This window comes from Podospora pseudocomata, chromosome 4 (assembly GCF_035222375.1).
Source record: "Podospora pseudocomata strain CBS 415.72m chromosome 4, whole genome shotgun sequence".
NCBI classification, from domain to species: Eukaryota; Fungi; Ascomycota; class Sordariomycetes; order Sordariales; family Podosporaceae; genus Podospora; species Podospora pseudocomata.
Window position 1 is genome coordinate 145591 of NC_085888.1, and position 27279 is coordinate 172869.

At 55.6% G+C, this 27279-nt stretch overlaps 11 protein-coding genes across 11 annotated transcripts; 5 read left to right on the plus strand and 6 right to left on the minus strand.

Moving 5' to 3' along the window:
* Positions 1 to 258: 258 nt before the first annotated feature.
* Positions 259 to 3258, plus strand: QC762_0061210 (uncharacterized protein). Its single transcript, XM_062883604.1, has 2 exons — positions 259 to 680; positions 852 to 3258. The coding sequence occupies exons 1-2, from the start codon at positions 602 to 604 to the stop codon at positions 3134 to 3136; spliced, it is 2364 nt and encodes a 787-aa protein (XP_062742994.1). The 5' UTR covers positions 259 to 601; the 3' UTR covers positions 3137 to 3258.
* On the minus strand, positions 2648 to 5930 carry QC762_0061220 (uncharacterized protein; the record flags this gene model as incomplete). The annotated part of the gene is made up of 2 exons (XM_062883605.1): positions 2648 to 3089; positions 3337 to 5930. 2 exons carry the CDS (start codon positions 5928 to 5930, stop codon positions 3065 to 3067), a joined length of 2619 nt encoding a protein of 872 aa, XP_062742995.1. The 3' UTR covers positions 2648 to 3064.
* A 1000-nt stretch (positions 5931 to 6930) lies between these two features.
* QC762_400445 (uncharacterized protein) lies at positions 6931 to 7299 on the minus strand (the record flags this gene model as incomplete). Its single annotated transcript, XM_062889496.1, has 1 exon — positions 6931 to 7299. One exon carries the CDS (start codon positions 7297 to 7299, stop codon positions 6931 to 6933), a length of 369 nt encoding a protein of 122 aa, XP_062742996.1.
* A 797-nt stretch (positions 7300 to 8096) lies between these two features.
* On the plus strand, positions 8097 to 8716 carry QC762_0061240 (uncharacterized protein; the record flags this gene model as incomplete). Its single annotated transcript, XM_062883606.1, has 2 exons — positions 8097 to 8439; positions 8508 to 8716. The coding sequence occupies exons 1-2, from the start codon at positions 8406 to 8408 to the stop codon at positions 8714 to 8716; spliced, it is 243 nt and encodes an 80-aa protein (XP_062742997.1). The 5' UTR covers positions 8097 to 8405.
* A 35-nt stretch (positions 8717 to 8751) lies between these two features.
* Positions 8752 to 10880, plus strand: QC762_0061250 (uncharacterized protein; the record flags this gene model as incomplete). Its single annotated transcript, XM_062883607.1, has 2 exons — positions 8752 to 10151; positions 10202 to 10880. 2 exons carry the CDS (start codon positions 8752 to 8754, stop codon positions 10665 to 10667), a joined length of 1866 nt encoding a protein of 621 aa, XP_062742998.1. The 3' UTR covers positions 10668 to 10880.
* A 39-nt stretch (positions 10881 to 10919) lies between these two features.
* aif1 (Apoptosis-inducing factor 1) lies at positions 10920 to 12895 on the plus strand (the record flags this gene model as incomplete). Its single annotated transcript, XM_062889497.1, has 2 exons — positions 10920 to 11405; positions 11475 to 12895. Exons 1-2 carry the CDS (start codon positions 11072 to 11074, stop codon positions 12893 to 12895), a joined length of 1755 nt encoding a protein of 584 aa, XP_062742999.1. The 5' UTR covers positions 10920 to 11071.
* An 857-nt stretch (positions 12896 to 13752) lies between these two features.
* QC762_400470 (uncharacterized protein) lies at positions 13753 to 15144 on the plus strand (the record flags this gene model as incomplete). The annotated part of the gene is made up of 2 exons (XM_062889498.1): positions 13753 to 14295; positions 14344 to 15144. 2 exons carry the CDS (start codon positions 13753 to 13755, stop codon positions 15142 to 15144), a joined length of 1344 nt encoding a protein of 447 aa, XP_062743000.1.
* A 135-nt stretch (positions 15145 to 15279) lies between these two features.
* QC762_400480 (uncharacterized protein) lies at positions 15280 to 16665 on the minus strand (the record flags this gene model as incomplete). Its single annotated transcript, XM_062889499.1, has 1 exon — positions 15280 to 16665. The coding sequence occupies one exon, from the start codon at positions 16663 to 16665 to the stop codon at positions 15280 to 15282; it is 1386 nt and encodes a 461-aa protein (XP_062743001.1).
* A 491-nt stretch (positions 16666 to 17156) lies between these two features.
* Positions 17157 to 18110, minus strand: QC762_400490 (uncharacterized protein; the record flags this gene model as incomplete). The annotated part of the gene is made up of 1 exon (XM_062889500.1): positions 17157 to 18110. One exon carries the CDS (start codon positions 18108 to 18110, stop codon positions 17157 to 17159), a length of 954 nt encoding a protein of 317 aa, XP_062743002.1.
* Positions 18111 to 24299: 6189 nt separating this feature from the next.
* Positions 24300 to 25306, minus strand: QC762_400500 (uncharacterized protein; the record flags this gene model as incomplete). Its single annotated transcript, XM_062889501.1, has 3 exons — positions 24300 to 24731; positions 24791 to 25128; positions 25174 to 25306. The coding sequence occupies 3 exons, from the start codon at positions 25304 to 25306 to the stop codon at positions 24429 to 24431; spliced, it is 774 nt and encodes a 257-aa protein (XP_062743003.1). The 3' UTR covers positions 24300 to 24428.
* Positions 25307 to 25828: 522 nt separating this feature from the next.
* Positions 25829 to 27048, minus strand: QC762_400510 (uncharacterized protein; the record flags this gene model as incomplete). Its single annotated transcript, XM_062889502.1, has 2 exons — positions 26158 to 27048; positions 25829 to 26095 (listed from the first exon to the last, which is right to left on the minus strand). Exons 1-2 carry the CDS (start codon positions 26317 to 26319, stop codon positions 25829 to 25831), a joined length of 429 nt encoding a protein of 142 aa, XP_062743004.1. The 5' UTR covers positions 26320 to 27048.
* Positions 27049 to 27279: the final 231 nt, after the last annotated feature.

Consider the following 27279-nt stretch of genomic DNA (forward strand, 5'->3'; position numbering starts at 1 on the left):
GCCAATGACCAGGGTTAGGGTTCTAGCCTTGTGTAACCGCCGAGAACTGTTGACGCCCCTATTCCCCAGTTTGGATGCATTACTGTGTATGCAAAGGTCTAGTGGAGACGCAGAGAACTCGCTAGCCGCCAGACGACCCAATATGCCAAGCGTGTAGAGGTTGAAGAAGAGAAGATTATCAGCTTGTGTAACCTGAGCTGTTATGTTCTGGTTCGTCCTCGACTGCTGCAGAGTGGACCAACGGTTCCAAATCATCCGTCTCGGCATCCGAAAAGATGCAAGTCTGCATGCTTGGATCTTGTGCTCTTCGCTTTGGTCGGTCTGCAACCAACGGGTGACAGGCAGACTGTCACCTCCGCAACCTGCCCTGGGACACTGGGGAGATGGTGATCTTTGATACATATGGTCTTGGACCCCATTCCACCTCTTCCGTGTTTCCTCTGGATGACTTCGCCATTTTGTTAGTCTTAAAAGGACTGGAAGGCAGGCAATTCTTTGTTCCTACGACAGCCCTTTTTTTGCCGTCATCAACTAAAGATAAGGTACGAGGCTTGCAAGCAAAGCAGCAGCTTTTTGTTGCTCAATCGGGGGAAGTAAGACAATGGAAGAGCAGGCCCAGCGCTCGGGATCCGATGCCAGACGACGAAAAGTCCGAAAGGGAACGCACAGTTGTTGGGAGTGTAAGTCCGCACAATCTCTCTTTTCGCATCTTACCTCCCGATCCGACGTGCATATGATAGCGGCCGCGACCGACCCGACATGCTGGTAACACGCCCAGGGTTCACAACCTGATTAGCTCCAACGGCTTTCTCGCAGGCCATTGGTAGCAAGGCGCTGACATGTATTTGCAGGTCGACGACGAAAGATACGATGCCAGTTTGGAAAGCAAGACGACACCGTGTGCTTGCCCTGCCAGGCACGCGGCAGCGTCTGTCGAAGTCAAGAATTCGTCGATGCTCAACCGCCACAGCTACCTGACCGCCGCCTTGCCCAGCGCCTAGCCCGTCTCGAGGACCTTGTCGCCAGAGTTGTTGACCGCGTGATGCCTGAGACTGGATCGGGAACCAGTTCAGCTCAAGACCATTCACAGACCAGTTCACCGACACCGTCTGATGAAACGTTGATGAGCGATGTGGATGGCCAAGAGACACCCCATCTGGGCCTGGAAGTGATGGAGTCGCCTGTTGGTCATGAGGCCTCAACGGCTATGCTGCTGGGCATCCAAGGCAGCGTCAACTCTCTACAGCAACCCACGGCGAGGCTTACAATACCATCACGGCGGTCAACAGAAAGTGTATCGAGCAAAGGGCCAGCTCGCAGACGATACGAAAAGATTTGTCGAGCCCTACATTCCTTGTTTCCGTCCCAACATGACGTTGACGTTCTCGTCAAATCAACGCCTGCACCCTACTTCATCATCGCACTGTTCCATAGCTACCAGGACATCGTGGAGGGCCTTTCCGAGACTCCTGAGAACATCGCCACAATCCCGCCCCCGAACGCTCATCCCACCGTTTTAGCCAAAGGTTTGATACAGCTGTGCATTTGCATCCAGCAGCAACCCCCAGGAAGCGTGATGTCACAGGAGAGACAGAAACATTTCAACCCCTACAGATTGATGAACGGCATCGTCTCGAAAGTTTCGCAGCTGGTTACTTCCAATGATGACCTTGTTGGGACAGCTGAAGGGCTCCAGTGTCTTATTATTCTCGGACACTGGCATAGCAATGCAGGAAACATCCGCAAAGCCTGGCTCATCTTTCGAAAGGCACTTTCTCTCGCTACCATGATGGGGTTGAGTCGTAATGGTACGCAAGCCCTCAGGTTTGCGGATCTGACAACCAACGAGGCCACACGCCCATCACCGATGGCTTTATGGTACTGCATCAACGCAGCTGATCGAAGTTTGTCTCTTATGCTTGGGCTTCCCGCGGGCAGTCCGGACAACACGTTCGCGAGCGAAGAGGCAATGCTCAGGGATAGCCCACGAGAACGTTACAGCAAGATTCACACCGTCATTGCGAAGCGGATACTCGACCACAACCTCTCGCTAGTGTCCGATTTCATGAACCAGAAGGCGGCGGTTTCATACCAGCAGATTGATCACGAGCTCGAGCACGCGGCCAAGATCATGCCTTCTGACTGGTGGTTCGTTCCCACATTGCCATCAGAATGGCAGGCAGACTGGGAACAGGCTAAAGCGGCCATCTGCCATCTCGTTCTCCAGATCAACCACTTCAACCTTTCGCTCATCCTCCACCTGCCCTACATCATACACAGCATATCAACTGGAGCCCCTGTTGGCGATGACCACAAGCCCTCCCTCGGCCGCGCCCGCCAAATCCTGCAACGCTACATGGCCTACCAAAGCATCTCCCAATCCCACCAGACCTGGACGTGTTATCAAGTGTCCTACGCAGCCCTCATGGCCTCCACAGCCCTCTGTCTATTCACCCTGACCAACCAGACCAGCGAAGCGGACATCAAGCTCGTCAGCCTCACTCTGTCAAAAATGCAGCACCTTGCCCTACTCCAACCCCATAACAGGCTATCCCAGTCATCTGTCACCCTCATATCCCAACTCCTCGACATGATCGACTCGGGAATCAAGCAACCCCTCAACCTCAACCTCAACCTCCCCTTCTTCGGCCTCATCAACATCAACAACGCCCGCACATCCCCTCCACCGACCATGTCACCGCCATCACAGCAAGCAGCAAAAAGAAGTGTCAGCTCCTCTGCCCACTCACCACACATGATCCCCGTGCCAGCTGCCTCCCCCGGGCCGCCAGGCGGCAGCCTCTCGCCCCATCCACACCCACCACGAGGAAGGCAAAGAAATGTCACTGTCCCGATTGGGTTTCACACATCGCTGACAGATCCTTCCCTTCAGGGCCATGGGAACGCACACCAGAGTCCCATCTCTGGTCATGGGGGAGGGGATGGGTATCACAATTTGCATCACGGGATGGGGTTTGATGCTCACCAACATCAGCAGCAGCAGACGCAGCAGCAACACTCTGATAATGATAGAAGTAGTAGTTTGGGAGAGATTCCAATGGGATCAGGAGGGGAGGATTGGGTGTTTACTGGTATGGAGTCGGGTTATTGGGGTTTAATGAACCAGGGGTTGTGAGTTGATTTGGGATGTAGCATATACATACCTAGGTGCGTTTGGGTGATAGAAATTATAGATAGGAATCAGAGGGTGTCGAAATTTGGATACCTTATAGAAAGAACGAACAAGATACATTCCCCTCACCCACTTCGGCTTCATATTGGCCAAAGGGCTTGGGTTGTGGACAAAGGTGGTAAGGTAAGACTTTGCTGTCCTACGCCAGAACGACTCTTTGTCGCTCCCAAGCAATGTTTTCCATCGCCATGTCTGAGTCGGCGGACCACACACCGATTCGCTCAAATATATATGTGCCAACATCGTCCTTACCCTTGATTACCAGCCCATAGCTCCGTACCTCGTCTTCAAAGAATACTTTGACCAAATGAATCACAAAGACTTCTTGTAGACCGTTTTCCATCTCATCCAACTTCCAATCGGGAACCCATTTCAACATCGTGGCACTTTTAGTACTCGTGCCAGTCAGCCGAATTCCTTCTCCGTCCGCCAGACTTCCCCTAGCAACCGGTCCACTGACGGTCAGGGTCCCATTATCCACCAAACTCCTTGCCTCCGACACAAGCTTCCCATTCCGCCACACCTCCACATTTTCCACGCCTGTGCAAAAGACAAGGTCATGCTCTTTGGAGTTGATCTTATCCAAGATCCCCCTCGGCAGAAACCCAATCCTACCACTGACCGACGCCCAAGACCAAGACGGCGCACAATACATCTCCTGCCTCTCCTCTACCTCCTTCACAACCCACAACAGCCCTAGAGCCAACAGCTCCGAGTCCCACAACCCAGCCAGATAACCCACCTTTCCTCTTTGCTGCACCAGCTCCGCCACTCCCGCTAACGCGACCAATCGATCTGTCTGCCTCGTCAGCTGCCCCTTGCTATAAACACTCACAATCTCATACCACCTCTTCCAAAACTCGACCTTCTCCCCAAACCTCTGCGTCTCCACCGGCCCCAACCTCTGCAGCACATCCAACGCCCCTCTTATCCCTCTCACCGCTCTCCTCTCCTGGGGAGTATGCCCCTCCCCATTGATGTTGTGCTGCCCCGTCAACGACCGAATCGCCTCGATCCAGTTGACCAACCTCCCATCCTGCACCATGTACGGCGTGCTGTCATACCCCACCCCGTTCACGTGCAGTTCGGACGCCTGGAGAGTGTTGCACTCAAACAGCACCACATCCTCGCAAAAGTGTATCACCCTCCTCGCCAGCAACCTCTCCTGGAAAGCCCACGCGCGGTTGGTGAGCGGCGATTGCTCCACCCTCCAGTAAAAGAGCGCTCTCAGCGGCGGCGGGTTGGAGACAAAACACCTCCTTTTTTCGGAGGTCATGATGTTCTGCTCGACCCACGAGAGCGATCGGTCTCGGAAGCAACCGCCGGTCGAATCGGACGATGCTGTCGCGGCGAGGACGCAGTGGGCGTGGGTGAAGACTTGGCCCATGGTGGGGGACTCGGCCGCCCAGTCGGCGGGGGAGTCTTGTATGATGCAGAGGGAGTCGATCCAGAGGTAGCAGATGCCTAGCCGGCGGGTGGTGGCAATGGCGTGGCGGAAGTTGAGGGGGAGGGTGTCCTCGGTGATGTAGTTCTTCATGAACCTGTGCCTGGAGGTGGTGAGCTTGCAGGCGATGTTGCCGCCCCAGCAGTGGGAGAGGGCGACGTATTCGCCTGCGCCGTCCTTGAGGTCGATCAGGAAGTCCATGTCGGATTTGGTGTCGATGAGGCGGAGTTTGGGGTTCTTGACCGTGCCGACGGCGATGAGGCGGGTTGGTCGGAATGGAGGGGTGTTGTGGGGGAGCTGGCAGGCTTTATGGCTGGAACAGTCCTTCAGCCAGGTTGTGATGGTCTTAACCGTAGCATCTGAGCCGGTGAACCTGGGGATTTTCTGCTCGGCCGTTAGGAGTCCCTCTGACACTTGTAGACCCAGCTCCTTCTTGGCGCCACCCGCCTCGAGGGAGACGGCCAGGGTCGGCCCTTGTTCTGACCAAAGGGGGTTCCTGACAAACTCAAGCTTCAGCTTGACACCTCCCGCTTCGAGATCACGTTCCCCATAGCGAGTATTCACGGTACCGTAGCCCCTGATGAGCATAGGTGCCCCCGTTTCCTCCTCATCTGCCAATCGCTGACTCAACAAAGCCTCACAGAGACTACACCCGCTATCCTCCATCTCCTGGATCCTGTCGCACAGCAGGTGACGCTCCTCTGCTCTCGTAAACATGGCCCATGTCCCAGACAAAAGGCCAGACTGACCGACAACCTCTTTGCACCGCTCGCAAAGTCTGACGTCCCCAAACCGATGCTTGCTCCGGAACCTGGGCCACCGAGTCACATATCTCCCCCCAGAAAGACGGTACACGATACTCGGAAAGTTGCGTATCGGTCGAAGCACAAAGTGGCACCCGAGCGACCACGCAAACCCCAAGATGAAGTAAGCCATCACGCCATACAAGACGGCCGCGAACGCGAACGCCAAGATCATCGCCGGAGCCAGCGAAATGCATATGATGAACTGCACCCTGGTATCGACATCCGCATGCGACAGTGCGGCGAAGATGACGGCGCCAATCAGGCTGGGAATGAAATAGATGACAAAAGCGGGTTCGTCGAACGCGATGAGAATCGCCCAGATGATAAACTCGACGGCGAGAAAGCTTGACCCGATGTCCTCTTCCCCTGGCGTCGGAAAGTACCTGAAGTAGAGGTATGTGACAAGTACGATGGGTAAACCGCAGAGGAATGTTTTGCCCATGTTCTTGGGCGGAGGGCGGCGCGTCCGGCCATATCGTCGTGGCATGTTGGCGGCTCACAGTATTGTGGAAGCTAGTAGTGCAACACCATGGGCTTCCGCTTGATCGTGTTGTTCGTTTGACGTGTGTCTACGCTTAGTATATCAACGAGACCCTTGATGCGAAGGAGGTGGCGTTTTGCGGCTGAGTTGGATGTCAACCCCCAGACTAGCCCAAAAGGGAAGCATTGCGACATATTATCGGTTTCGATTTACTCCAATCACAGAGTTCCTGCGATGTTGTGCCCTGTGAAACCCAGAAGCACGGGGCTCGAACGCACATTAAAACCTGAAACTTGGGAATTCCAGCTTGGAGAGCCAGTTATCTCAGTTTATAGTGGTCCTGGCCACCCAACCTCCCAGCTTCCTTCGTCTTTCCGACCTATACCCCTAACCGTACATTATAAGCAGTTACGTTACTGCTACTTACCTATTACTCTCCCAACGCCAACCCCAAGATGTGCAAAACGTTCGGCTCGCTCTCAATCGCAACAGGATTCGTAGGAATATACCCATCGGTCATTCAGTTCCTAGTCAGACCGTCAAGACTATCCCTCCCGTCAGTCAGTGACCCTGCCCTCAATGTGATGATCAAATCGGGAGAGTGGCGGTGCAGGTCAGAGGTGACCTCTAGGATGCCAGGCCAGCGGACGTGTTGGCGTATGCCGACGATTTGTCTTGGCCTAGGGCGTCGATGACGCTGATGGCGATGGGGTGGGAGACAATGAGGTAGATGCGGGAGGCGGCGAAAGTGTTGCTTGTATGGTGGGAGTTGTGTGGGTGTTTTGTTGGTCTGGTTTTGAGGCCCAAGTGTCACTGGTCATGTATGATGATAGGTAAAGTCTTTATTTCCTGTTTAATTCTCCCACCGCGGGCGCGCACCCCCCCACAAGTCAACCCCGCTTGCCCTGAACACTTAGGAAGATAGGTAGTGAATTTGCTGGCATTGTCATTTTCATCTTGTGCCTAGAAGTCTTCACGACAGCCATCGACTTCCTCCAAAACCTTTTTATTCGGCCGTCAAGTTATTAACTCGTTTCCCATCCTCGGCCTGCCTCTCCCTCACCTCTTCTGTCGACGATGAGCCCTGATTATCCTGGGATTCCCGCGGCTGCACTTCTTGCCGGCTGGAAGATCGTGACCGCAAGCGCATCTGGTTCAGAACATCCACCTCGGACAGGATCCCAGTGTGGGGGCTGTCCCACTGGTGATGATGACGGCGGTGATGGTGGTCAGTCGCGGTGGCGCCTTCTTGTTGCTGCCGAGCATGATTTGGGGAAGGAGTAGTGGATTTCGACTGGGACTGTTGCGATTGGACCTGGGTGGTGAGTTCGGCCTCGGCCACTTGATCGGCCTGGGCTGAGCGGCGGGCTAACATTGTGTTGGTTTTTGTGTTTTGACGAACTGATATTTCAAGGCTGAATCTTGTGAAGTTTATCAAAGAAATATCCGTGATTAATGACTGCTGTTTGGGAAATATTTGCCCTGGGAGATTTCTTATCTTTGCGGACTCGGAGCAGTGTTGCGAAAAGGTTTGAGTTCTTGATGGCAAAGACTTGGTATGACATCACCGAGCTTATTCCATCAGGATGAAGGGATGCTCCACTTATTGCCATTTTGTGACTGCCGTAGATATGGGCTTGGATGATCGCGATAAGAAGTTTGAAATGATCGGCAATGGACAATTGAGGGACACGTTTTGCACAGATAGAAGTCTGTTAACTTTGATGATGTTGTCGTGCTTGGCACTCTTGGCTGTGATGTATGTTCTCCAGGTTCACGATGGTTGCAGCAGTTCAATCTTGCCTTTGCTTTACTTGCAGACTTGGGCTGTGCTATTTAGGTACAGTGGTTGAATGATTATGCAATTTCCAGAAACTGAAAGGTGGCATAAGATGTTCGTTTGGGGCCGTGTCTACCGCTTACTTGAGTCAATGATGATAGTACCTAAGTGGGAATATAAACTCAAGCTAGAAGGCCTTACACAAGATAATGACCGATCTAACGAACCTACCCAGGGAATTGATGCTCTCGGACTTTCTTGTATAGATATGGATTTCTTCACATGATACCTTAGGTAGTCCTATGTTGTCTAAGCCTAGTACGAATCATCTCCGTTGTTGGAGTTCAACATAGATATGTCCCTTTACCCACCGCGATATCCTGCCCTCGACCTCTTTTTCCAGTTTGATAATAAAACAGTATGTCAGGTGTCAGCATCGACACTTATGCCATATGTGATATATCCACTCACTGCCATCATACAATCCTCCATGCCAAGCCCACATACTGCAATGGCGCAAGGGCCCATCCTATCAGGCAGATAAGCGAATTTGTAAGCACACACGCACTCCATAGGTCTCTTGACCATGTCAGCACACCAACCGTCCACGCATATTTTCACATCCATACCTGTTCTCAACATCCTTCCACACTTAACACGCCTCTTGATAGCAGGATTTATCGAATATCAGAGACAGCACCATGGAGACGGTCTCCCAACTGAGCCGCAGAAAGGGTACGCAATTTTCCTCCTCGTTGTCTGTGACCCCTGAAGTGGAACAATCGACTAAGATGGCTTCATAGCCTGCGACCTCTGCTTCGTCAAAAAGATCAAATGCGACATGATTAAACCTCAGTGCTCCAACTGCAAGCAATACAACACCGAGTGCAAAACAACAGCAGTGCGTCGTCGGATTGGCCGGCCGAAAGTAGCGAGGCACGACACCAACGCCAGCGCAGAGACAGACTCACCCGATGAGCACGAAGCAGCTGCGTCAAAGGTGGACAGGTGAGCTTCTTGGTGATTGATTGAGGAAGGCCACGAGCGATGCTGATGCCATGCAGCGAGCATAGCGCCAAAATCCAGGGCCTGGAGTCACGTCTCGCCCGCATTGAGGAGCAGCTACAACAAGTCCTAAGTGTTGCCTCGGCCGCCCTCGCCAGCGCAAATCGAATTCCCGAGTCGAGGGTTATAACCATGTCCAGCGGCGAGGAGAGCGACTTCGACAACGCCGTCAGGGTGCGCAACACCCTTCCTATGCCCGGCTCGTCAACCGATACATCCGGCCCCAGTGCAGGCTCGACCGCAACCTCCAGCCCAAGCGAATCCGTCATCCGCGCCTCCTCACCTAACCTGCCCCCACTAGAAGAAATTCTCCCCATCATCAACACGTACTTTTCCCAGATCAACCACGCCATCCCGTTGTTCAGCCAAGCTGAATTCATGCGCATGTTACATGACTGGTACACCCATCCCGCCCGCAGGACTTGGGCGGCATGGGCGGCTGTCAACATTGTGTTGGCTCTTGGGTCATGGATCCCCACTACGCCGATCCAAGATATGAACTTTGCCGAGGCAGAGACGGCTTTCAAGGGATACATGAACAACGCCCAATCCGTCCTTGCCGAGCTGGTTACGCGCGAGCAAGATCTGCTGGGCCTTCAGACGTTGCTTGGACTCGTGATCCTCTACCAGACCATGGCAAACTCCAAGCAAGGAGCTGTGCTGATAGGTGCTGCTGTTCGGCTTGTCCATCGGCTGCAGATGCAAAGTAGGAACAACATCGAGGTGTCGTACCCGCAAGAGCAAGGACTGCACAGGTGTCGTTTGTTTTGGATTGCCTACATGCTTGACAAGGAGATCTCGTTGAAGCATCACACGCCGTCGATACAATTGGATGCTGATATCGACCAGGACCTTCCGTCAAGCGATCCGGCAGACGGGGTGGGCGACATATACACGGGCGACGGTCTAGTGCGGGTGAATTACTTCCGTCTGCGCGTTCGCTTGGCGCATATTCAAGGCCGAACATATGACATGCTGTACTCCACGCGGAGCAGCAAGATATCTATGGCCGAGAGACAAGCGCGCGTGATTAGACTGACATATCTGCTGGAAAACTGGAGGTCAAACATCCCGGCCGAGATGCTACCTGATGCCATCAACAGTCGCCTGGGTCGGATGGAACGCATCCTCATGTCTGCGCTATATGGGTCATTTGTTGGTTGTATGGTCATGGTGCATGGAATCTGGAGCCAGCAGGCTGCTTGGATGAAGATCATCTCGGACCGCAGCCTGATGGCGCTGCAGATGGGCAGGACCGACGAACGGAAGTCCTGCATTAACCAACAGCCCCCGCTGCCGTCGGCTTGGAAGAGATGTGTCCAGCTCAGCAGGGAATTTTCCCGAGCCCTGATGCAATTGCCCGAGAGTGATGTTAATATCTGGTAAGTGCCGCGGTACTTGTGAGGATCATTCCAGCTGACCAGATCATCAGGGCCAATTTGGCGGCATTGCTGTCGTGCCTGGTCATTATCTTGACCAACATGTTCCAGTCCCCCGGACACGAGGACTTGGAAGAAGACAGGCAGATCACCCAATGGCTGGTTCGGATGTTGAACAAAGTAAAAGACTTGTCTGTCACAGTGCCGCTCACCCAAATGCACGTTGTCGTTGCCGATCTAGAACGGCGTGCTGAGGCGGCAGTCGCAACGGCTCAGATGAAGCGACAGGCGCTTCAGGAACGACTGCTCATGATGTCTGGCCAAGCGAGTTGGGGCCAGGAAATCGCCCAGCCTGAGCATGGCGATGATGAGAATGTCGAGCAACCATTGTTTTGGGATACCGAAGCAGTCGACTTTGGGGCACTGGATATGAGCAATGGTCTGGGGGGGCAGACGATTGTCGATTGGCTAGATAGCCAATATCCACAGGGGATGGATCTGGGAGAGGCCATTTCCTAAACGTGTTAATGAATGATTGACATGAAATTGCAACTGGACCTGTCCCCAAGATCGATGACCTCTCTTGGCAAAGGGACGGCTCGCAGTGTCCACAGTCAAATCCCGGATCCACAATGACGACACCTCTTGTCGACCTTCATCCAATCATAATTCATAGATAACCTTATCAATTCTTGATTGACCAATGGGAGAGCTCCCGAATGCTGCTTACTGCCCCTCTGTGCCCCCCCACCCCCCAACCAATATGCCCCTCCCCCCCGAGCTGTCCGCAGCTGCTGCATGACAACGGGCCATTCCCCTCACCTCCCACGCCTCCATCCCATATTCGTCTTCGTGCCATTGACGTGCTTCATCTTCTCTCCTGCGCCTGTCCCGCCTGATACCCTGCTTATAAATCACCCTTGATGAGAGTTCTGTCGCGCCTTGTTCGCAATCGCAACACCCAAATAACAGCATCGGGCCTGCCCCTCCACGTCCGACCGTTTGTTCCACGATTCTTTGCAACATCCATAACGACCAGAATGGCTCAGGAATACAAGCTCAAGGGCGTCACGTCCCTGGATCTCAAGCCAGGTGACAAGCAAGAAGTGGAGGTCGAGGGTCTCGATGCCAAGGTTCTCCTCTTGAACGCCGGAGGTGTCGTCCAAGCCACCGGTCCCAGGTGTACCCACTACGGAGCACCTCTTGTCAAGGGTGTGCTGGGAACAGATGGCAAGCTCACTTGCCCGTGGCACGGTGGTACGCGTCTTCCCTGCTTGACATGCTCCCATGTCGTGCTGTGCTCTTACTGATCACTGTTCTTCCCAGCCTGCTTCAACGGGAAGACCGGCGACGTCGAAGATGCCCCCGCCCTCGATGCCCTTCCCATTTTCAAGGCTACCGAGAGAGACGGCGCTGTCTACATCACCGGCGAGGCCGCTACCATCAAAGCCGGCCACCGCAAGCCCAAGTTCAAGTGCAAGGCCACGGGAGGCGACAAGGTCGTTATTGTTGGAGGTGGATCTGGAACTCTTGGGGCTGTAGAAGGCCTTCGCGAGACGGGGTACACCGGCCCCATCACAGTCATTAGCAACGAAGGTTACCTGCCCATTGACAGACCAAAGCTCAGCAAGGCTTTGTTGACCGACCTGAACAAGCTCCAGTGGAGAGACGCCGAGTGGTACAAGGAGGGGGATGTGGATATTGTCCAGGACGAGGTGGCTGGCGTGGACTTTGCCACCAAAACGGTGTCGACCAAATCTGGCGGCAAGTTTGCCTACAGCAAGCTTATTCTCGCGACGGGCGCCACGCCAAGAGTGCTTCCTCTCCAAGGCTTCAAGGTGCTGGGCAACATCTTCACCCTCAGAAACGTCCGCGATGCCGAGAACATCAACAGGGCCATTGGGGAGAAGGGCAAGAAGATTGTTATCGTCGGGTCCTCCTTCATCGGCATGGAGTTGGCTGTGGCCACTTCCAAGGACAATGATGTGACTGTGGTGGGAATGGAACAGGTTCCACTTCAGCGGGTTCTCGGTGAGAAGGTTGGTGGTGCCATCCAAAAGCTGGTGGAAAGCAAGGGCGTCAAGTTTTACATGTCGGCTGGCGTTGAGAAGGCCGAGCCCTCGGGCTCTGATCCATCCGTGGTCGGGTCAGTTCACCTGAAAGATGGCACCAAGCTTGACGCTGATCTCGTTATTCTGGGTGTTGGCGTTGTTCCGGCGACTGAGTACCTCAAAGATAACAGCGTTGTCAGGTTGGAGGAGGATGGCAGCCTCAAGGTCGACGAGTCGTTCTCCGTGGTGGGTCTCAAGGACGTGTATGCTATTGGAGACATTGCCTCGTTTCCCTACCACGGACCTGCTGGTGACGGCAAATACGTCCGCATCGAGCACTGGAACGTTGCCCAGCAAGCTGGACGCATTGCGGCTGGACACATCACCAACCCAGCGCGCGCCAACCTCAAGTCGCAGCCATTCGCCCCCATCTTTTGGAGTGCCCTGGGTGCCCAGATGCGCTATTCCGGCAACACACAGGCCAGCGGGTTTGATGATGTGGTTGTTCAGGGCAGCTTTGACGAGGGCAAGTGGGTGGCTTACTACACCAAGGGGGAGACTGTCGTGGCCATGGCCAGCATGGGCAAGGACCCAGTCATGGCTCAGTTTGCGCAGCTGCTGCCGCTGGGCAAGCTGCCGAGCAAGTCCGAGTTGCAAAAGGGGCTCGACTTGCTGAGTCTCGGTCCACCGAATTAGGATTGTGTTAACACAGGCTCTCTCAAGTTTGGGGGGGGTTGTTATCCGTGGCTTAAGGATGAGTGTATGACCTGAACACTGGGCATTATGAATTGTTTGTTTGATGGAGGGCTCAAGTTGAACCAGAAATATAGGATCACTATCAAGAGGCCAATAATGCCAGCCACCTCGTTGAGATGATCCAAGATGATGGTACTAGTTGTGCAAAGCAACCAACCCTAACCCTATTTGTTCAGAGGAAAAACTGTGACGTTGCTTCAGCTTGTCAGAAAATGCGTGGCTGAGTCAACGTAGACCTGCGACAACACAACGGCCATGTTCCGCGACGATGCATTTTCCCGACGCTCTCTTTGCTTCAACCCCACTCTTTTGATGTCTTTTTTTTTTTTTTAAATATGTTATTAGTGAGCACAATTTTCACCGCTACCGCCCAACTCCTGGGGTGGTCGCTCTGTTTTGTCTTGACCACCATCGCCGCGCTCGCCTTCTACAGGGTGTATCAGCATCCTTTGGCCGGGATACCAGGGCCGAAGCTCGCGGCGGTGTCGAATGTTTGGTTGGCAAGGTGGGTGGTGAAGGGACGGGTGAGGGAGCTGACCAAGTGGTTGCATCAGACATATGGGCCTGTCGTGAGGGTTGGGCCGGGGGAGGTGTGGGTTTGTGGGGTGGGGGGGTTCAAAGAGATTTATGGTAGGTACTGGGTACTCATCTGTTGGGGTTTGGTGATTGGGATGCTGATTTGGGGGGGTACCTACCTAAAAGGGGTCACGAGTGGGTTTGGGAAGGGGGAGTTTTATGGTGAGCTTTGAACCGACCAGAGATGGACCTTGCTTTGGTTGAAGGAGAGAAAGAGACTGATGGGAGAAGCAGTGGCGACGGCGTTGAATAAACCGGCTTCGGTAAACCAGTGGAAGTTGGGGCTTGTGTGGCCGGATACGTTGGATTTACTGTCGGAGTTTGATGGGAAGAGGTATCGGTTGCAGAGGAGGTTGATTGGGCCGGTGTATACTGCCAGTAATGTTAAAAGGTTTGAGGGGGCGGTTGATGGGGTTGTTGCTGCTGCTGTTGCGAGGCTGAAGGTCATCGAAGGCTGTGGAGGGGGCGCGGGAACGGTTGACTTGAAGGAGTGGATGCATATCGTTGCTGTTGAGTGCTTGGGGGCGGTGGTGCTGGGGTGGTCGCCGGGGTATATCAAGAGTGGGAGTGATGGGGGGACGAGTAAGCAGAGCTATATGGGATGGAAAAGGAAGAGCCTTTTTGGGTTGTTTCCTGCTGTGACAAAGGTGTCGCTGTTGGACTCTGGGATGGGAAAAAGGGTTGGGAAGTGGTTAGGGAGGTTTTGGGCGGATGCTTGGGGAGTTACCTTTGCGACGCCGAAGGGGTTCAAACCTTTCTTCACGGTATGTGTGTGATGGTGGTCTGTCAACGATTGAGCTGACAGAGAGTAGCCGGTGTATCAAAAGGTGTCGAAACGAATCACCGCCGCTCTGGCCCCTTCACAAAGCGCAAAAGCTAAAGTGAAGAAAAACAAATCACCGGAAGTGAAAGAGGACCTGCTCACCGACTTGATACAGCTTCACCTCTCCCGGCCTGACGAATTTACTGACAACTACCTCCGGCGGATGGCAGTCACAAATTTCGGCGCGGGACACGAGACGTTGTGCGCTACACTGACATCGGTTCTTGCCATGATTGGCTCGCATGCTGAAGTCGAGGCACGATGTTTTGCAGAGATTAGCAGCTGTCTGCAGGGTGGGCCACACAAGAGACGATATGATTTGGAAGATGTTACGAAACTGAGATACACCCAAGCCGCCATCAAGGAAGCGCAGAGGCTGTGGCCGGTGATAGGCATGAGCTTGTCCCGAACAGTTCCGGAGGATGGATGTGTAATAGGGGGGTATTCCATTCCAGCAGGCACAACTGTGGGCTGTAGTCCGCTTGGGCTACATGCGTTCAATGAAGATGTGTTTGGGGTGGATGGGTTAGAGTACAGACCAGAAAGGTGGCTGATTGAGGACCTGGAAAGATTAAGAGCGATGGAGAGAAGTAACTTAATATGGGGTGGGGGAGGCAGGACGTGTCCAGGGAGGTATTTGGCTGAGATGATTGTCTTCAAAGTGGTCACTGCGCTGCTGGCGGAGTTTCAAGTCGAAGTTGTCGAGATGCCGGAAGAAGGAAACATGGAGTGCTACTTTATGGCGATGATGTCTGGCGTGGTGGTAAGACTCAGAGAGAGGTCTCGATAACACTTGGACAGCAGAATGAGAATATCGGAAACAAAAGTCTCCCTACTTACATGAAGATATTTCGCCAACCTAAGTATTACTATCAGTCCAACAACGTCAAAAAACCAACCACATTTCACCAGTGTCTACCACCTCTTAGCCTTTAACCTCAAAAACCCTGCTCACAGCACCTACCCCATTAGCCGAATACAGGCCCAAAAACCTCCTATCATCCAACCTGAACAACCCCGGCCAATGGCTCCCCCTCCCCGCAGCCACCGCCGCCCTCTCCCCTTCTCCATTCCCATCTCCTACCCTCTCCCATCTCCTACCCCCATCCCTGCTCAAAACAATCTTCATCTCCCCCCCATCCACTCCCTCCCCGCCCTCCGACTCACTCACCCCCTCATTCGTCATAAAGCTCACCACCAAAACCCCTCCCACGCTCACGACCTGCGGCGCCCCAGCATCCTTCCCCTTCCTCGCCGTATAAACCCTCCTCCTCGTGCCCTGCCCCCATGTCTCCCCATCATCAAAACTCTCCACCAAACCCACCGCAAACCTCCTCACACCCTCCTCCTCGGTAGTGGTCTCAAAAACACAAACCAACCTCCCCTCTTCCTCCCCTCCAACCTCAGCAACCCCCACCATCCCATCCCTCGATTCTTTTCCCTCCCCCGCCCTCGACACCAAAACCTCCTCCCCCCAAGTCCGCCCACCATCGCCACTCACCCTGAGCATGTTATCCTGCCTGTTGACCCCCCTCTCACTGCTATAGTAAACCTGCACCCTCCCCCTCCCATCCACCCTCAAAAAAGGCTCCCACAACCCGTTATTTTCTTCCTTCGCTGCCCGCTCAGAGGCGTGGGAGAGAAACTCCCATGTTCTTCCAAAGTCGGTGGAGACGCACAGCGTGATGCGGTAGTAGGTGTATTTTCTTGTTAGCGGGTCGATGTCGTGGTTGCGGAAGGCGTAGAGCATGTTTCCGTTGGGGAGCTGCAGGGCGAAGGGGTTGTCGATTTCGTGGGTCGACGCGTTGACTGTCCAGATGTGGGAGAGGAAGGTCCAGGTTTGGGTTGGATGATGGCTGGAGGTGCTGGCGGAGAGGGTTTTGAGGCCGTTTGAGTGGTGGGTGGTGGTGTAGGATGTTAGGAGCAGGGGCCTGTCAGGGGTGGGGGAGGAGAGGTTGAAGAGGGTGGTGGCGCGGGGGTAGACGGCGTTCGGGTGGATGAGGATCGGGGGGGAGATTGGGTTGAAGGAGAGGGTTGGTGGTGGTGAGCGGGGGGCGAGGAGGGGGGTTGCGGCGATGAGGGCGAGGGGGGATAGTAGCAGGTGGAGGAGGACCGAAAGGAAAAAGTAAGTAATCATTGTGATTAAATAGTGGATGGCCGTATTGACAAAGGAAAATGCTTTTCGAAAGCCAAGGCTGTGTAAGCTATGTGTAAAAAGTGAGAGTGAGTCCCTGACCCTGAAATGAAACTGCCCCTGCTCTCTGACATGGATGAGAAACAAAGGTTGGGACAGAGGGATATATACATGCATCATCAGTCCATCGTAAACATCATGCCGGGCAGGCCCCCCTTCAATAATTATCAACAAAAGAATTTCCCCCCAGGCACCGGGGGATTAAAGTTTGGCTCATACACAGGCTAACCAACGGCCTGGACGTTTTGCCCAAATCACTCGTACACTGACAAGAACCGGCCCCGAAGACCGGTCATCAAGCCGTCCAAACTGATGTTGGTTGGCTTCCTCGGCGGCTATTTTGGAGCTGCAAGATAACACACAACATCAGTATCACCGCTCCGGAAAGCAGCCTGGAGTGTCAAGACCGCAAGGCAGTGCAATCTCACCTCGGAAGCAAGCAAACCACGTGGCCGCAAAGGCAACACACACCACCGGATGGAGGTATCACAAGCCGTGTCGTATCAGTCAGCGGTGCCTCCCCTTCCAGAAACCCCAACTCGGGCGCGTAAGGTAAAGGGGTGTGGTGACGTGGTGCACATTCTCGGCCACCTATCGGTGTTCAACTACTACCCCTTCGCCGTGAGCGCCCTCCCACTCGGCCTCTCCACCCTGGAAAGTGACACCTCGTGTATAAAGTGTGACAGGGCAGGGTCCGACTTGGCGTATAACACCAACAGGCTCCTCACTTCTCCTTCTGTGAGCAAATCCACCGACTGGCTCAGAGTTCTCTGCCGTGGCGGTGCGTGTTCGACTTGCTGGTCGTTTTCATCCTGTGAAGGTTCGTCCCAGTCGTCACTACGGCAGTCAATTGTTTCTTGGCTCGAGGCCGAGGTTGGAGGTGTGATATCCGCCAGGGGAGTTCGTGGGGTTTTGGAGAGTGGTGTTTCCGTCACGGGCTGGGTGTCAACCATGTCTTCCTGTGTCTCCTCATCCTGCCGAGGTTCTGGTGATATTCTCAGCGGAGAGACGGCGCGTCTTTTTCGGCGTTGCTGTGGTTGGAACATCTCGGCTTGTTGTCCGGGAGGTAGTGATCCTGAGAGGGATGCTGATGAAGGGGTGCGAGCGTGTCGGGGTGAACGTGGTGAGTGACTATGAGATGATCGCGGTGATTGCAGGTGGTGAGAAGGTCGTGGTGAGTGCGGCGGCGGTGGTCTCATCGCAGGCATATCGGCATGGCTTGATGCTGGTCGACCTGATGTCCTCCGCAACATCTGCGTCGCAGCCCTCGCCGCTGGGCTCTCACTGGCACCCCTTTCGACATGATGGCTCTGTTTCTGCACACGTCCGCTAGCCACCTGATGCCCCGCCGTCATGAACCGCACCATTCGCGGCATCTTGGGGGAGGACCGGGCGGTAGGTGGATCATTTTCGACAGCGCCTGCTAGTCCAGGCCGGGGGTGGTTGCTGTGGCGTCTTCTTGACGATGGATGCGACGACGTCAGTGAGGACCTTCGAGAGTGACCGCGTTCGTGGCTGCTGCTGCCATGAGAGTTCATGGTCAGCTCGGGAGAGTATAACATCTTGCTGTCGACCGTGTGACGGCTGCAGTGTTTCTTCTTTTCACATGCGCATGCGTGATATTTGTGTAAAGTTGGAAATAACAACAACAACAAAGACTTTGTCTGTATTTCTTTATGCGAGGGTAACACGCGACTGGGGGTCGTGTTTACGACAGGGATAGCGCGTCCGCGATGCGAGAGAGAGAGAGAGAGAGAGAGATCTATTAGCGTCCAATCGGGTCGAACTGTGGCGCGTGGCCCCGAGGGGTCACGTGCCCGAGCCTACCTCGCCTGGCCCCCGTTTGGGGATGTGGACGGCCCAAGCTTCTAATACTACTGCTAATACTAGCTGACAGGGCGTTTCGCGTCACAAAAGAGAGTTATTTACAAAGGAGAGAGGCCTGCCTGCCTCAGGGCTCTGGTCCCCGAGGGCTTACGGCTCCTCTGTGGTTCCGCTGTTTCCTCAGGCCATTACAATCTGGGCCTGGTCACGTGTCCTATTCTTCTTCCTCCGCTGGGTCGTACACTCCCGAGCCTTCCACCCACTCGGCGTATTTCTTCCAGTCCTTGCCCAGGAGCTTATCCGGCCTCCTGAGCGCTTTTCGCATTTCGCTGTTCAGAGTGCCCCTGGCCCGCGCCGCCGGGCACTCTGCGAAGTGCCCGATTTCCGTGGGTCGGCCGCAGCGGCAGGTCCTATACGAGTCGTGTCCGAAGCGTAGGTGGCACTCCTCGTAGTCTCCGTGTCCCGTCCTTTCCGCCAGGAGGTGGTGTAGGGTCTTTCTTGCGAGCGTGAGCTCCGGGGGTCGTTTCCTGGTCCCGGATCATTAGCTGGGCGTATCGCGTCGGCCTGTTCGCCAGCCACCACGAGTTCCACGCCTCCCTCTTCAGTGCCCTGGCCTTTGCCTTGACTGCGGTCAGGGCGGGGGGGGATGTTGGGTCTGGGAGAGCCCCCCCGAGGCCGGCCTGAACGTCGGCCTCCTCGTTCCCCTGGATCCCCATATGTCCTGGGGCCCAGTGTACCGTGAGGGGGCAGGTGGTGGTCCTTCCACGCGTATCCTATAACCCTGAACGCCTCCTGGGAGTTGTCCGAGGGGCGCCCTGTGATGCCGTATAGTACCGCCGAGTTGTCGATGAAGAGCCGTACCGCCGAGGGTCTTGCCCCCGCCCTGATGTATTCGCGCGCCCACACCACCGCGTGTGCCGCCCCAACCGCTTCGCCGTCAAAGGCCTCGGATTCCCCGAGCCTTCCGTGGTTCTCGTGTAGCTTCTGCCCATCCTGGTACGCCACGTAGCCCCAGCCCGTCCTCTTCGGTAGTCCTCGTGCGGGGCTGCCTTCGATCCGTCACTGAACAGGTGGATCTCGTCCCTAGGGGCGAGGAGTGTCAGTTGTTCGTGGAGTCTCTTGCCCAGTTCCTTGTTTTCTGGTCTTGGCAGAGGCACCGGGTGCCGTAGGGGTCCACTGCACCAGGTGCGGCCTGGGGCAGTCGGGGAGTAGGGTCGCAAGTGCTTCCAGTCTAGTTTGCTTCTCCGAGAGACGCCTCCGGGGCCCCTCCTGGGTGGCTCCGGCATCGGCCGGGTCCGGAGGACCAGTGGGTGGCGGGGGTCGAGGCTCTTGAACCGTGCCGCCATCGAGATTCTGGCGTGGGCGAGCGCCACTTCGGCGGGGGTCCTGCTCGCGGAAGATCGCCCCCAGGGGGTCGTTCTCCAGACCGGGACAACCGCCCTGGCCGCACATTTAAGTGCCCTGTTGACCGCATTCGTTTGTCCTCCCTGCCTTACCCCGGTGTACCACGTCGCCGCCCCATACGTCGCCGTAGGTACGACCACTGCCCGGACCGCCTCCGCCGTGGCTCTTGGTGGGGTGCCCCGGACCACCTTGTTAAGCCCTCGCAGGTGGTTCGCTATTTTCAGTGCCTTCGTCGCCCACCGATTAGCGTGGGCTTTGAAGTTGAGTTTGGGGTCCAGGAAGAAACCTAGCCATCGGACCTCCTGTTTCGGCGTCACCTCCGTATTGCCTATCCTTACTGCAGGGGGAGTTGCGCGGCTCTTCGTAAGGTGTAGCAGCTCACACTTGGCTGGGTCGAACTCGACGCCATTCCTGGAGCCCCAGGCCTCCGCCTTTTCGGCCGTAGCTTCCAGTATTGCCGCACACTCCTGTGCGTTCTTGCCTACGGCCAGCAGTCCGAGGTCGTCTGCGTACGCCGACGCCCCGGCCAGCTCCTTGACCAGTGGCTGTAGGAAGAGTGCGAAGAGGACCGGGCTGGCAGGGGACCCTTGTGGGAGTCCGCACGCCACTCTCCTGGGGAGGGTGCAGTCTCCTAGTCTCATGGCCGAGCTCCGGTGTGACATGAAGGAGTGTACCCATTCGCAGACATTCAGTGGCCAGCCCTGTTGCCTTAGTCTCCCTGCTAGCCTATTCTTTCTGACCGCGTCGAAGGCGCCCTGCACGTCCATTGTCAGGAGCGCCGCCGCCTTACCCCTTCCCCAGGCTCTCTCGACGTCGTGTACAAGGCACAGAACGAGGTCCTCGGCGGACCTCCTCGGGAGGGACCCTATGTGGGTGGGGCCAAGCACTTCTTGGTTGAGTGCGGTGAAGCCTATCCTTCTGGCTATCAGTCTCTCAAGACCCTTCCCTATACACGACAGGAGGGCGATCGGGCGCCACGCTCTGACCGTGGTATAGTTGTCTTTGCCCGGTTTCCTAAGCATTACCGTTTCCGCTTCTTTAAACGGGAGCGGGTGGTGTCCTAAGAGGAGGCACTGTCTGAAGAGGGCCGTGATGTTGTCGCCTACCTCCCGCCACACCTCGCGTAGTAGGTCCACCGTGACGTCGTCTGTGCCGGGGGCTGTGCTTGTGGTCCCGATTGTGCATCTCCTTGCCTCCTCCGGGGAGATCGTGTTGTCCCATTGTATGGTGTCGGTGGGTTGGGCGAGAGCCCAAGGCTCTGTGGTGTCCCCTGTCTTCTCCGAATCTTTTTCAACCTCTCTCCTAAGTAGCTCTAACTTTTCCCCGGTTCCGTATAGGTCCTATTCCCGTGGACCAGCGGAGGGGGCGAAGGTGTCGGTTGCCTTGTGCCATGCCGCCACTGCGTAGATGTCCTTGTTCGAGGACGCTTGCTCGAGCTTCTGTTGCCAGTACTCTCTTTTTGCCTTTTTGACCGTTGTCTCGAACGTCTTGCGCATTTGCTTCCGATCTACTTCCCCTTGTGGGGTCGTTACGGCTCTGCTGCAGCGCCACGCGTGCTTCCTTGCACTCCTCGTTCCACCATTGTGTGGTGCCTCCTGCTTGTCTTCTCAGGCGTCCTGCTCCTTGATCGCGCCTACGAGGGCGTTCTGTAGGGAGCGGGCCCAGTGGTCGAGGTCCTTGGTTGTGTGTGCTACCGTCGGTACTTGTGTCATGCCCCATCTAGTCAGGGAGCGGAAGAGCGCCCTATCCTCCTCTTGGGCCGGGACGTAGGGTCTACCTTTCTTGGTTGCCTGTGGGCTTGCTGGTGGTACCGTCCCCGCCAAGGTGTAGTGGTCCGATCCGGTGTAGGTGTCCTCGTCCACCCAGGCTTCTACCCCTGTGCTTGTTGAGAGGACCAGATCAATGGTGTTTCCGTGTATATTGGTGGGTCCCTGCAGCGATGCCAGGGTGAGGCGGTTTTCCAGCCATCCAGCTATTCGTCTCCCCGCCGGGCACTCCTTTCCCGGTTGCCAGGTAGGGTGGTAGGCATTGAAGTCGCCTCCGATGATCGCTGGTCTGCCGGGGTGCCAGCTTTCGACCAGGTCGAGCACCTCGTCGTCGCCAAGTCTGTCCCTGTATAGGCTGACCCAGACTATCCCTTGGGCTTCTACCGCGCAGGCGTCGCGGTGTCCCGCGTGTCCCAGGCTCTGTTGGGTCCCCTTGTGTCTTTTTGATGTATACCATCGCCCTGGGGGGTCCCGCGTTCCAGTCTTCTGTTGGCGTGTAGTGCTGGTATCCTCTGTGGGTTTTGGTCATTCTTCTGCCGTCCTGGGTTCGTGCCCATGGTTCCTGTACCAAAATGACGTCGGCAGTCCTTTCCCACGCCATATTGAGGAGGGCGTCGTGTGCCCCTGGTCTTCTAGCCACGTTGGCCTGTAGGAAGGAGAGCCCGGACTTTCGTCCGTTTTTGGCCGCTCTCCTGGGCTCGTTGGGTCTCACAGGCATGGTTCTGTGGCCGGGGGGTTGGTCGTTGCGGGTTGGGAGTCGGTGTTCCTTCCTTCCGCTGGGTGTGCCGCCGCGTACAGGGCCTCGCCTACCTTGCGTATGGCCTTGAGCTGCCTGTTGGTTGGTTTCTTGAGGACGCCCCTCTGTCCTTGGTCTGGCTGGGCACGCTCCAAACTCTGCCTTGTGTGGTCCGTGGCAGTTGGCGCATCTCGGTGGCCTGGCGCAGGGCCCTGGTGGGTGGTCAGTTCCGCAATTATTGCATCTGGCTTGTCTATCGCAGATGCGTGGGTCGTGGTAACCTTGGCATCTGTAGCACTGGTTGGCTTTAGCGCTTCTGGTGATCTTTCTGGCCGGCGGGCTGCCAAAGAGTCTGAAGTGGTCAGGGACGGGTTTGATGAAGGATACGACCCAGTCGGCGTGAGTGTCGTCGGGTAGGGCGTGTTTCGACTTCTTCGCCGAGACCGGTTTGGCCTTGGTGGCCCGTAGGATCTCGTCTTCCATGAGGTCGTTGGTGTCGATGCTGCCGTCAAGGCCGTTGACCGTCTTCGGTACCCTGGGAACTACGTAGGTGTGCCAGGTGGCCGATTCATCAAGCTTTGCGCCGTGTGTGGTCAGGGCTGGCGCTAGGGCGAGTAGTTGCGTCCGCGCCTTCTTGTCGGCTGGGACGATCGCGAAGCCAGTGTCGACTTGTTTGGCCGAGCGGATGAGGCTGAGTGGGGCCCCTGAGCTGTCGGCAGAGTGCGACTCTGAAGCCCTCCGCTGATGCCTGTCTCCACGGGTGGCCGTCGGGGAGCCTTACGAAAAGGCGGTCGTCCTCTCGGTTGGCCTTGTTGTTGCGGCCCACTGTTTTCCAGCCCGCTGTTGGATCGGGGGCGTGGGCAGTCAGGCTGGTGACACTTGTCCGCGCGCTGCTGGCGGCTTGGCTGCCGCTGGCCCCGCTCGTCGCCACCTGGGCCCACGTGACGCTGGTTGCGTTGCTGCCCGTCGGGGTCTTGGTAAGTTTGGGGGTCTTTGAGGGGCCCCGGGCCTCTGTCGCTGGGCTGGTGCTCCTGGTTGTACTTGTCGAGGAGTTCTTGGAATCGAAGCTGGTCGACCAGGCGCTGCGGGCCGAGCCGGGCGCACCGGTGGTTCCGTCGATGTCCTTGAGGATCCTGAAGAGCCAGAGGACCTTTTCTTGGCAGAAAGAAGCCCACTCCGTTTGGGGTCCGTTCAGCTGTCTTGTCAGGGCGTCATTTAGGCTCTGCGCCATATCCCTGAGGACCTCCTGTCTTTGGAGCGCTTGTGTCCTGTCGTGTTCCATGTCCTCGAATAGGGACTGTATCTCTGGACTAAGGGAGACTTTTCCGGCGTGTCTGCTGTCCTCGAGGCCCCGCGCGTTGGGCCTATCCAGTCCGAGGGGGACAGCCTCTGTCTGGGTTGTCGGGGGGGCCGTTGCCTTGCGTGGGCGCGACGGCAGTGGGTGAGGGGTAGTGTCCCTGCGGTCCTCCCGGTCGGGGTGGGAGTGGCCGGTCTGGTCGTTGGGAGGGAGTCTCCCATCTCTTCGTCCCTTCTGAGGGCGGCTTCGTCGGCGAAGAGGCTATCCTCCCTGCGGTCCGCGTGTGAGGGGCATTGCTCATTTCGACACGGGTCGTCGTAGCAGGAGCCTGCGCAGGCCAGGCAGCCCTCGCAGTTCCACAGGCAGTTGGGGGTCTGGGCGCCTGGTGCCGTCATTTTCGCGTGGGTTTTAGCGACTAGTTCTTCCGCGAGTCGCCGCTGCTCGAGCGTGGCTTGTTCAGCCGGGACGTTGTTGTCGAAAAGCACTGCTTTCCAGGCTTCGGAGAAGCCTAGGTAGATCTCGTGCTTCGAGTTGTTCGAGAGGCGGTAGCCTCCTGGGGCCGTCGAGGCCATCGTCGTCGTGGTAGGTGGGGATGCGGCTTGTGTAAGGGGGGGGGAGTAATGAGGGTATTCAGAAAAGAGGGCTTCCAAGGCCCTAGAGGGAGTAACCAGCTCCTGATTGGTCGATTCTTCCTAGAAAAATATTTTTCAGGGAAAGGTTGCGTCCGCGATGCGACGTTGTTGTATTTCATGTCATTACCTCCCCACTTGCCCAAAGAGGTCAAGGCAGTCACAAAGAATTGTATTGATTACACGCTCGGTATCGTTATTTCCATTCTTCTGTCAACAATCCCTCAAAACCCGCCAATATATCGCGCCCCAGCCACCACAACCACCAAATTCATCATCATGACTGGAACTCTCGCCCCTTCTGCACCACCCGTCGCAACACTCGTCTCAGCAGCAGCCGGTGTGTCCACCCCAGCGAACAGATTCCCCCTCCCCGACTCCCCTACGCTCGGCGTGCTACAGCTCTCATTCGGCGGCGTCCCGGGCAGGTAAACACTCGACACTTTGATCTCGGTCGAGTTGAAGCAGTTGGTCTCATTCACCTGCGGAACCAAGGCAGGGTCGTCGGTGAAAATGATGTCGGAGCACTGCACATGTATTGTCATCAGCAACTTCACCAGCTCAAGACATCACTGGGATAGCAAACACTAAACTGCCCAGCCCCATGGCTTGACGCCTCAACAACCTGCACGCTCGCCCGATCACCGCTCTTGATTCTTGTCGACCACACCGTCCCCGGAACGTCCAGCTTCGGGATGCAGACCGTGCCCGGGTAGGGGTTGTTCGTCGGGCCGTTGATGTAAAACTTGGTCAGGGGAAAGGAGTAATTCTCCGGCTTCTCTCCAATGCCCAGGTTGATGTAGATGAGGGCTGTCTCGTGGCCTTGGAACCACCCGGGCTGGAGGGCGACGGCGCCGCCAGAGATGGGCCAGTAGGTGCGGTTGGTGGTTGGGGAGACGCCGCCGCCTTTTTGACCGGTATCACCTTCGGTCAGTGGTGTTGGCCATCAAGAGTTGGCGGAGAGCTTACAAGGATACATCCACTGCATTCCAAAGGGAAAGGTTGCATTGGTGACGAGGTTGTTGGCTCGCCAGCCTGGGTAGGTGACAACCACATGCGCCTGGGCGACATGTGCCAGTACAGTTGTGAGAATGAACAACATTCTGTTAGTTCAAGTAGTGATAAGAGGTAGGTATGGTTGAGGATGGATCAAGTTTAGAAAGAGGGGATGGCACCCTTTTCATCGTCGACACACAAGTCCGAGGTGCCCAGTCAGGTCTGGCTCTCAATGACAGGGGCTTTGCCTTACCAAAACCCAGTGTATGCGACTGTCCAGCGTTGCATTCTGCGCGACGGAAATAATTTATTATATGGTTTTTGCTAGGCAACCATCAACAGCAAAAGGCAAAAGATCGGCGAATCCATTATATTGTGACGGGTATAATTGTGAAGTCAAATAACAACAAAAAAGGAATGTCCTGCCAGTTCCTCCTTCCGTTGTGATATAAATCCATTAGTATCCATGCCAGTCTCATCGGGGTATCGGGTATCGGTGGTATCATAAGCCATATCTTCTTCCAGCTCCTATCCAGTCCAAACATATCTCCTACAAATCATGTCCAGACCATGTCTCGCGTCGTGTGAGTTCTCGAATGTCTCTGATCAGAATGGTGCCGCTCAGTGTTTAGACAACAGCAGTGGTGCGAGCACCACCGCGGTAGAAGCCGTTGTGCCAGTCGTAAAGGACGTTGAAGAACAGGAAGAAGAAGGCGATGAAGCTAAAGGCCTCGACCGCATGGAGAAGGGAGCTGTTGCTGTAGGTGTAGCTGCTGGCTGTGTACACCACGACCACGAGCCATAGATAGGAAAAGATGAGGTTGAACAGCAAGACGAAACCAGGGCGACCAGCGAGGAAAAAGGCGGCGAGGTAGAAGATGGTGGTGAGGACAGACTGCAAAGGTTAGCTGGGTGCTCGTTGAAAACGATGGTGGGGGGTGTGGGGGAAACACATACAATAACCAGAGAGTAGATGACAAAGTCGCCGCGGGTGCCCTCAGAGACGAGGTAGGCAAGAATGCCCATGACAATAACGGCCGAGATCCAGACGATGGCCGAGGAGGCCAAAAGGAAGGGGGCCAGCCCCGTGCGGGCGGAGGTGCGGCCTGTTCGTGCCATTGTGTGATTGGTTTAGGCTTGAAGGTTGCTGGTGGTCGGGCTGGAGGAGCTTGGCTTCACTAGGTAGTGGAGTGTAAATGGTGAACTGGTTGAACAGAGAGGAAGAAATACACCTGACCACAGACTGGACAGACTGGAATTTATATCATGGCAGCCCAAAGGTGCACATCGGGCTTCTCGCGGTGACATCTGGAATTCCACAGAAATGACGAGAAAATGGCATTGACTCCAAGCCAACCAGTGCTTGTCAACGGGCTGGAGCCGGGTGTGACAAGACAGCACCAGCACTGGCCAGCAATTGAAGCCGGTTGCCGTTAATGCCGTTGGACGAATCGTTGATCAGCGGCCGTCGGCTTGGCCATGGGTAGCGACCGGCGCGTGATGGGAGAGCAGCAGCCACTGACGGCATCCCGCCAAATATCTTGGCGGTCTGGCTGACGTCGAAGCTCGCGATGCCCACTCGTTGGTTGAGTCTTTGATCGATGACGTCACATCTTCATGCCCATGTGAAACCCTTCTTTTTTGCTATGCCAAGGAACCAGGAAGCACTGACAAATGGAAAATCAGGGTTTTCAAGGGTAGCTCCGGGGCACTCTTGAAACAATTCGGGAGATGGAGAATGCGTTACTGGAAGAGGCAAGCCCTGTTGAGAGCATCCGAAATGTCGTTGATCCTATGCCGGGCCGAACCGTGTCGGGCCGGGTCACAAAAGGTCTCCAACAAAGCAATATGCAAAGGTTGTTCAAGCCACTATACGACTTTTTCGGCATTTCGGCATTATCTGGCCCTTTAGATGTCTGCATTGACAAATAAAAGTTGATGATTTGCTACCTGTCTCCTATTATATAGCACTATCGAATATTCCCACGCATTTTTATCTGGGCGACAAGTCGGGTTGATGCGTGGCATTCGCTCAAGTTCACAGCTTGTTCTCAATCTTATTTATTAGTCCATTAGTCG